The sequence below is a fragment of the Dama dama genome, chromosome X, assembly GCF_033118175.1.
Source record: "Dama dama isolate Ldn47 chromosome X, ASM3311817v1, whole genome shotgun sequence".
Taxonomy (NCBI): domain Eukaryota; kingdom Metazoa; phylum Chordata; class Mammalia; order Artiodactyla; family Cervidae; genus Dama; species Dama dama.
This window is the reverse complement of record NC_083714.1, coordinates 8,067,927-8,077,200: the sequence shown is the minus strand read 5'-3', so window position 1 is coordinate 8,077,200 and position 9,274 is coordinate 8,067,927. Positions and strand designations below refer to the sequence as shown.

The 9,274-nt window shown below is 53.5% G+C and overlaps 1 protein-coding gene and 1 long non-coding RNA gene across 6 annotated transcripts; one reads left to right on the top strand and one right to left on the bottom strand.

Moving 5' to 3' along the window:
- The first annotated feature begins 405 nt into the window (after positions 1-405).
- Positions 406-5,214, top strand: TMEM187 (transmembrane protein 187). 5 transcript variants are annotated; one of them, XM_061136576.1, is made up of 2 exons: positions 406-492; positions 3,800-5,214. In XM_061136576.1, the coding sequence occupies exon 2, from the start codon at positions 4,065-4,067 to the stop codon at positions 4,887-4,889; it is 825 nt and encodes a 274-aa protein (XP_060992559.1). In that variant the 5' UTR covers positions 406-492; positions 3,800-4,064; the 3' UTR covers positions 4,890-5,214. The 5 variants fall into 5 exon arrangements, with proteins under 5 accessions (XP_060992559.1, XP_060992560.1, XP_060992561.1 ...); XM_061136577.1 differs by having other exon boundaries at positions 407-518; XM_061136578.1 differs by having other exon boundaries at positions 410-492; positions 3,804-5,214.
- LOC133051904 (uncharacterized) lies at positions 435-1,936 on the bottom strand. Its single transcript, XR_009691939.1, has 3 exons — positions 1,535-1,936; positions 1,089-1,333; positions 435-623 (listed from the first exon to the last, which is right to left on the bottom strand). It is a non-coding gene; the product is annotated as an uncharacterized LOC133051904 (long non-coding RNA).
- Positions 5,215-9,274: the final 4,060 nt, after the last annotated feature.

The following is a 9,274-nucleotide window of genomic DNA, read 5'->3' as shown; positions in this document are numbered from 1 at the left end:
GGACATTTTCCCTCCTCACACCCAGCTGGCTCCAGGGAAGCAGCCCGAAGCCCGCCACGGGGGGAGCCGGGGGCGGGGCGAGCGTGGGCGATAACGCGGCCTGGCGCGCGACGCTGGGGGAGGAGCCCTCCCAGGCTCCCAGGCCTCACGCCCCGCCCCCAAGTGGGGGCGCCGCAGAGACCCCGCCGTCGCCCCAAGAAAACTAACCGGGCTACCGCGCGCCGGGCCGGCCCCCGCCCCTTTGCCCGCCGGGCGGACGGCCAGGCTGGCAGTGTTTGAGACGAGCGGGCGGGCGCGGGAGAGGTCCGCGTCTCCCCGCGTCGCCTCACGTCACCCCGCCCCACCTGCTTCCCAGAGCCCTGGGCCCCGCCCCGCGCGCAGGCGCACAACCGCCTTTAGGGTCCGCCCTTTTTTGAGATTTGAATTTCCCCCAGCAAAGCAAGAGAGGCAAAATACCCGGATGGTGATCGCTGGCCTTTTCGCGCCAATACTGTAAGTTCTCACAACAATCTTGAGAGGTGGGTACATCATCCTGATGTTCCAAATCTTGCAGGAGCCAGTCTGGTCGCCGCCCCAAGCTCACTCCCAGACGGTGCAGGCTGTAATGCGCTGCTTTCCGGGATCTTGGAATGACAACAGATGGTTTTTCCAGTTTCTCTCATTTTTCTTTGACCTTTACATTTATCAGCCTCTAGGCAAAATTTGGCTTTTCCCGCAACTAAAGTGTAGGTAACGAAGCACAGAGCGTTAACCTGGTGATTGTGTCACCAAGGGAAATGACAACATTTGAGATCATATAGCTTTTCTTTTAGATAGCCTGAAAGTTAGCTAAACTGCAAGTTAGTACAGAATAACTCATTTGAAATTACTGTAGTTATTCAACCTGCCCATAGATCCTGTAATTTAACATGTTAGTAAAGAAGCACATTTATTACTATATCATACATTATCAAAAATATTTTAATAACTATCTTTAAACATATTAAGTTTGTGCTGTAATTCTCTGTTTTAGTTTATGGATTTGGAAGCATTTGTTTGAGGACAGGCCAACGAGTCCTGTGACACAGTCAAGGGACAAGAACTCTCACCTGTGTTTCTGTGCCACCAACTGCCCTAAGTGACCTTGGCCATTCACGTCACCTCTCTGGCCAAGTCTTTCCCCTCTCAAATAAGGAAACTGAGCTGCAGGTTCCCAGCAGCCTTGCCCACATGCAAGGATTCTGTTCTCAGAGTTCAAGAATTACTGTGGTAGCTCCTTGGGCATCCAGGTGGCTCAGATTGAGCTCTCCTGCTGGTGTCCCATGGTACAGCCTTCAGACTGGCATCCCCTTACCTGCAGAAAGGGAACAACGGTGGTCAGGGTAGTCACAGGCACAACAGGCAGTTGTCATAAGGGATACAGGTTAAAGAAGCCACCACTGTGAGAGGCAACAGTGGCTCTTGCTTAAATGCATACAGACTGAGAAAGCAGAAGAGTTTAAGGAACGCATCTTAACCCCTCAGCCCGGGGATTGTCGGGTTTTGCAGGACTTACCACCGCAGCGAGCCCAGAACCAGACCAGGGGAAAGGGTGATGCTGGTGAGCCCTTGGACCTTCATGTGCCACGCAGGGTAAACTGGGAAGAACTTTGAGAGTCATGTCACAAGGGTCACAGCAGCTTAGGACTTAGGCCATAAGAGACCTGCCCTGGCCTTCCTAGTGGACTTGGGAAGTTGGTTTGCTAACATGTCGCTTTCAGCTTGCACAAGGGCTCAAGCAACCTCTGCCCAGCGGCCGGAGAGGAGTCCCTTTCAACGCCCTTCCTGGACCTCCTCCTCTAGCAAGCAGACAGTGTTGGACTGCCTGTCCGCAGCTCTCCTCCCTGCTTGGCTGGTAGACAGGAGGGTCAGGCTAGTGCTGGTGGCCTGGGGCCGCAGAAGCCTGGCTCTTCACACCAGGGATTCAGACCCTGGGTGGGGTCAGGGGAGGACCTGGAGACACCAGGTGAGGCCTCAGCTGGTATCCCCGCTGGACTCGGGAGCTGAGTGGGGAAGTGCTGGTGCTGGAGAGGAAGTGAGAGCTGAGTTGAGGGCTTCAGCAGGCCAGGCAGAGGAGGGCAGGAAGACAGACTTATGCCTGGGAACTCACAGGACTGTATGAGCATGGCACTTTGGTGTCTGGCCAAAAGGCTGGGGCATGATCACGTGTGAGCTGAGAGCCAGCCACTGAAGGGTGTTAAACAGGGGCGGTCCTCTAGGGGGCTGCTGTGTGCAGACCACGTGAGTGGTGGCGAGCCTGGAAGTGGGAACCCTAGGGGAAGGACAGCCCCCCGACTTAAAGACTCCTCCTTCACCAGAGGCTGCAACGGGGAGGTGCACGACAGTGGCACGGGCTGAGATGAGGGTCAGGACAAGGGCTTCAGTTCCTTCATGGAAATGCTGTTCCCCTTAACAACAGGCCCCCTGGAGGTGGGAGGGGAGTGAGAGGGTCACCATGAGGCCCAGCCAGCCACTTCCCGGATCTTACAGGTGGGCCCCAGGGCCAGTCAGAGCAATGAAATGGCAAACAGGATGAGGACAGAGGAGAGGTGTTAATTTTGTGCTTGAACCGAAATTAGCAGGTCTTTGCTAAGCATGGGAGGGAGGGCCCAGGATCAGACCAGGCCCTGCCCTTTCAGGGCCGAAACTGCAGGAGGGGACAAGGGGCCTCAAAAATAAACAGTGGTCTGCATACCTAAGGACTCATGTAGGTCACACAACAACTCTGCTAGGATGTACATCCCCATTCTACAGGTATGCAAACTAAGGCCCAGAAGGGTTAAGGCCCAAGATCACAGGGTTAGTAGGTGGGGGAGCCAGGGTTTGACCACAGACAGTTCTTCTCATCCCCACACCCATGTGCTTGCCTGCCAGCTTGGCTTTGAGTCATCTTCAGGGCACCGAACCTCTTCTCTTGTTAATATTAATACATTTCTTGGCAACGAGGCCCACTCATGCCACAGCTGGCCCCGGAACAGTTGACAGTCCATGAAAAGTCCACATTGTTTTTAAATTATCTGTCTGCTTCCGAGACTTCAGGAAATGGAAGGTTTTCGTGTGAGCCAAGGACAGAAGGTGATTTTGGAAGGTGTGGCACTTCAGGGGAGGGCAGGGGAGGGGGTGACCCAGGTTGGCAGGCCTGGGGGGATGGCTCCCTCTGCTACCTGGCCTCACACCCACTAAGCAGCCGAGCCCTTCCTTCCTGTCTGCACCCCCAACCCGCCCCACCATTCCCTTGCCTTAGATTCCAGAATCTGGACCACAGCTAATGTCTCTAATTTAACTGGGAGTTTAGTTCAAAGTGCTTTGGGACTGGCTTGGAAAACTCCACATTTGTAATACCACAGAGGTGAGAAAGCATATCCTGAGTTTTAACAACAGACCTAGGGAAGATTTAAGTTTCTAAATGCAGTGGCTCTAGGGGAACAGAGATGAGGAGCAGGATTTTTCATAATATGCAGATAAAAGAACAGCATAGGTGTCAGGAGAGACGGTCATGATGAAAACTTTGGTAGATGGAGAAGGAAATGGCAACCCACTCCAGTATTCTTGCCTGGAAAAGTCAATGGACAGAGGAGTCTGGCGGGCTGAAGTCCATGGGATTACATGACTGAGCGTGTGTGCACGAGGGTGGAGGGAGATGGGTTGGTAGCAATAAAGTGGTAGAACTAAAAAAAAAAAAAGAAAACTTTGGTAGAGCCTGAGGCTGAGAATTGGGAAGATGGAGGCGCTTTTTTGGATGGTTTTCTTTCTACCCACACTCTTTTTTGTAACCACAAAGGAAGAAGGCAGAACGGGCCTCCACTGGTGCCAACCAATCAGCAGAACCGCTGCCTTCTTCGGGGCCGCTACCTCCACTGGGGCAAGGTCGCAGCATCTGCGTCGGAAATCACGGGGACTTCTTCCTGCTGGCTCAGCTGGGAGGCTGAGGAGTGTTTTGCAAAAAAAGAAAAAAAAAAAGAAACCGTTTATCCGAATTCTGAAATAACAGCCAAGGCGGCTGCTTTGTGAAGCTCTCCATCCTGGGGCCACACCTAGGGTTCCAGATGAAGCCTGAGTCGGGGCAGGCCCTCTTCCACGTGGCCCTGGTCAGCTGCCTCTGCGTGGCCACCGTCCACACTGGTATTTTTGAACGTGTCTCTGTCCAAGTGGGCTATGAGCACTACGCAGAAGCCCCAGTCACCAGCCTCCCTGCCTTCCTGGCCATGCCCTTCAACTCCCTCATTAACATGGCCTACGTTTTCCTGGGGGTGTACTGGCTGCGGAGCCAGGCCTGTGCCCCGGGAGGCCTCGCAGAGAGGCAGAGGGCTCGCTACCTGAAGGACGTCTTCGCAGGCATGGCCCTGGTCTATGGCCCAGTCCAGTGGCTGCACATCGGGATGCAGACACGGCCCACTGCTGTGCTGGACCAGTGGCTCACCTTACCTATCTTCGCATGGCCAGTGGCCTGGTGCCTCTGCCTGGACAGGGGCTGGAAGCCCTGGCTTTTCCTGGCTGTCGAGGGCCTCTCCCTGTGCAGTTACAGCCTGGCCCTGCTGCACCCCCGTGGGTTTGAGTTGGCGCTGGGCCTGCACATTGCAGCTGCCGTGGGCCAGGCCCTGCACACCCAGGGGTGCCACGGCGACACTTCCTCGGGAACTTACTTGGCTCTGGGCGTGCTCTCCTGCCTCGGCTTTGTGGTCCTCAAGCTTTATGACCATGAGCTCACGCAGTGGCGTCTCTTCCAGCAGCTCACAGGCCACTTCTGGTCCAAAGTCTGTGACGTGCTTCAGTTCCACTTTGCCTTCCTGTTCCTAACCCACTTACACACCTGCCGAAGATGCCCGCCTATGGAGAAGATGCGTTCAAGTGTGGGAAGAAGGGGCTTATGACCACCAACCCCCTCCCCAACATCTACATGCACTGACCGATGGCATTCTGTCATCAGTGCTCAGTGTCCTGGGTGTGATGACAGGGTGATGACACAGAAGGCTGTCCCTGCCTTTGAAGTTACAGGCTTCAGTATTATGAATATGAGCATTTGATTTTATGAAATGTTATGCTTTCTGCAACTTACTTTCAAAGGCTTGGAGCGAATATCTAGGGGCCGGGGATGTAGGGGTCATTGTACTAGTCTTGTAATTTTTCTGTGGTTTGAAACTTTTCAAAATAAAATGTTGGGGGGAAGTGACCCCCAAGAAATCCATCACACTCACAGTTGGCTGGAGAATGGTTGTCTGCTTTGGGATGTTGGCTCCAAGCATGGGCGGGCGACTGGGAGAAAGGGCAAGCTTCTGACCAGTGTGCCGGGCAAGGCACTGGGGTTACCAGTGAGTATCCCCAGAGGTAGCTGGCTTCAGGGAGACAGAGTCATATTAAACACACACCTAGCAGACTGATGGGGAAATCCAAAGGCCAGAGCACTAATTCACCATGACATCTGTGACTGCCAGGCTCACAGCAGGTCACAGGAAGCCACATCCCTTCAGATCCTCTGTGGAACAAGGTGAGGTGCGTCTAGGTGAAGAAACGCCCACAAGAAACACAAAAGTTGAGTTCTCAACAGAATGTTGTTGGTTACTCTTCCCTCAGAGCCAGGGGATAGCTTAGATGTCCTTAGCAGCTAGGGTTACTGAAGTGTCAAGTGTCTGTCACCCATGGAGAAACCTGGGGCCATTGGGAACCATGATTCCCCTGATGGCATCTCAGGTGCATGGGCCCTGGAGTTGGCATCTTTCAGCCCTGAAGTGTGCTTTTCATGCAGATGATGATGTCTGAACCAGCGGCCCCACCCAGGGGTGGGTGACGCTGACAAATGCTGAGGACTCTGCTTTGGAGTTGCCCTGTGGAGACTAACTCTCTCTGCACTCTCTCCTGTTTGTTAACGTGTTCCTTAGACACCAGTTTCATTCCCCTGTCACCTAAAAGGCGTCTGGTCTTTAAAGACACTGGTGAGGGTGGAGAGGAGAGGATGCCCTTTCCCTGCCAAATGGCTCCTTGGTATGGGCAGCCCACATGCATCTGTTCAGTGTCCCCTGAGTGTCCCTAGAGCCTCAAGGGTTGGCCGGTTGACCGTTGCCATGACTACCAAGGTGCTTTTGAAACCAGATACCTGGTGCTGGATGTTCTGTCCCAGCTGGCACATCCCCAGTGGGTGGTGGGTCTCAACCAAGTCGTTAACCTGAAGGATCCAGCTGAGGACTGTCACCTCTGCCCCTCTCCCCAGGAACTGGGCCCGAGGCGGGGCCTGCCGGGCAGCATTTGCCTCAGGAAGCAACTTTGTTCTGCCACGATTATCTCGAAGGCTCTGTATGTCCTACAAGAGCACAATGGCCAGGACATCTCCTTGAAGAGGCCAGAGGGGAACATCTGATTTCTCGGATGGCTTGGTTAGAGATGGAGGTGGGAGGGTGAAGGGCCAGGGGAGGACCAGGGTCTGATCGGGGCGGGGGGGGGTGGCTCTAACTCCCCTCTGCTCTGCTGTCTCTCTCAGAGTTGCTGTTTCCTTCCTTGACAGTGTGGGTCCCCTGAGAACTGGGACTTTGCATAGCCTCATTCATTCCATACCTTTGAGCCACAAGTACCCATAACATATTTAGTTGTTGTTGTTGTTGTTTTAAACCAATTCCCATTTAATAAATAACCCTGAGAACCTTCTGGGTGTTGTTCCACTCCTGCGTCAAGCTGGGTCCCCACAGGAAACAGGTGGCACACTGAGACCAGGAGATCTACACACACCACTGTGTGCAGGTGGGGAGAGTGAGTGGGGAACCGCAGGGGTCTTTTCCACTCTGGGGCCTGGGGAGACCCTGGGCAGGGTGGACTCTGCCCAAAAAAGAGACTTGTGTGGAAGGGACACTTCAGGGGGGGGCCGAAACCCCCAGAAGCCCAAAGCCACTGCCTCCTGGCAAGCCTCCCACCTAACATGGTCCGATGAAATACAGGATGACAAATGATATTTCAGGACCACTGGGTCTCCAGTGTCGCACAACACATGCTTATACTAAAAAAATGTTCATTGCTTATCTCAGATTCAGGTTTAACCGGGTGTCCTGACTTCATTTGCCAAATCAGATGACCCCGCATTGAGCCAATCCAACCAATGCCAGAGGCCTGGAACCTTCCTTCTCTGGCCCATGTATTTGATCAGCGTTTCTCAAAGGGTGGCCAGCGTCTGCCACGCAGCTTCCTGTGTCCCCTCCAGCCCTGGTGAGTCCTGCCTTTCTGGGCTGGTCCAAGCCCAGCCCCAGCCCTGTCTGAGATCCTGGAGGACAACAGAGAAGCCAGTGGTTGGCAGATGGGCCCCTCCCCACATTTGGCCTAATGGTTTAGAAGTTCCCTAGCTGGGCGGGATCTCAGCATCTGTGCCAACCCCCTCGTTTCACAGAAACTGAAACTCTTAGATGTTCGACTGGGCTGCAAATTTCATCACTGAGCATCAGAAAGGCAGGTGGCCGGCCTCTGGGCCCAAAGCCTTGTCCTCGGGGCTACCTCACCTCTCCCAGGGGGCGGTGACCGTGGCGTGGCCACCTGGCCCCTTCCTACCCCCACCAAAAGTAGCGATAACGGTTTTGCTCTGATCACGCAGGTATCCAGGCTCACGGCAGGGAAGACAAGCCACCTGAGAGCTCAGTCAGGGTTGTGGTTGCCCTGACATCGGACTCACCCCCACCACACCTGTCTTTCCCAGTTGGTGCTGGGCATGGCTGCAGCTGCGTCTACGCAAGCTGCCCTCACCTGACCTCCTGCATTTGGGCCCTGGAGCTTGTCTTCCTCTGAGTCAGCCTCAGGAGGCGACTCAGAGGACACCCGGGTTGCCTTTCCCACTGACACTTGTATTTCCCACAAAAATGTTTTTGACGGTGGTCAGAGAGGACTCCCGGGGTCCCCAGCCACAGGCAAGGTGTCACAGGCTTTTTCATTTTGTACCAATCTGATGGGGGCGAGGCAAGATCTTGCTTTGACTTTAACTCGTGCCCCTCTACACACACACACACACACACACACACACACACACACACACGCACACTTGTGCACAACTCGTGCTTGTGCTTTCTATTGAAAGTTAGGATTTGTTCTTCTGTAAGATGTTTATATCCTTTCCTCAGTTTGGACTTTTTCTTCCAAAAGTTTGCAGAAGCTCGTTTTATATTATATTAGCCATTCACCTGTCATATGGATGATACACGTTTTCTTATTCTCATTTGTCTTTTGCTTTTGTGGGCATCTTAAAGGAAGGTGGTTGCAGGTTTTCCCTAGCCATGGATTTCTATATGTCTGTCTTTTTCCTTGTAGCTTTTGGGGTTCTTGTGTACATATCAGCTACCTTTGTCAAATCTTAATATCTGCAATAGCTACTTCAGATATTTTGCCTTATAAACATGTATTCTAAAAGTACTCAGAATAAAAATTAAAGTAGTTGAAGTGTGCATTCAGAAACCAAACAGTGCAGCTGTCACCACCGCTCACAGGAAATTCACCAAACTAAACTTGACCAGAGCCATTCATAGTCACAATACATGGCCGAGAGGAAATGCCCAAACCCCAAATGTGTTTCATCAAAGGCTGGAGGACAAAGGAGGTTCTGTTTCTCGGCACTTAAAATTGGCCGCATCCCACAGGTAAGCATTTCCCTCTCGCCTTTGAAGGCCTCCATGAGGGGAAATCTTTGGGTAAATAGAAATGAGGGAATTCCAGTTCCCAAGTGAGCCCCCAGACAGCCACGTAACTAGCCCCTTATCAGCAGGGCTTAGGTTCCTGGTGTTTGCAGGTCCACGTGGCCCTCGAACCGTAGCTGCCTCTCTTCTAAGTGACCTGGAGGCTGCCCACCACCACCTGGGCTGAACGATGGGGCCCAGGGTCCTTCTAACCATTTTCATGCGTTTCTAGTATTTTCTTCCATTTCCTGCTTTTCACTTGGATCCTTGCCCTCCATTGAGCTTCAGAACCGCTGACTTCTGGTTTTCCTTCTGCCTCTTCTTTCTCGGCTCTGCCTGCCTTCCACTTGGGGCATCTTCCATGGGGTTTGCACTGCCACTATCTCGGCCATCCCGTGCAGCGTCACAGATCACATTGGGGTCCTGACCTTACCCTCCCACCCGAGGCAGCTGCCCTCGGGAGTTTGGTGTAACCCACTCCCTGGTACATTCTGAGACCTTTCCTGGGGGCAGAGGGAGACGAGCAGCCATGCCCACTGCCTGCTGTCACATGCTCTAAACTTCTCTAGATGCACCACGTGGTCCAGAGCCATCTCCCACCGGCTGCAGGACCCAATCTG

Coding starts and splice junctions, on each gene's coding strand:
- TMEM187 (XM_061136576.1), top strand. CDS start 4,065: ATGAAGCCTGAGTCGGGGCAGGCCCTCTTCCACGTGGCCCTGGTCAGC.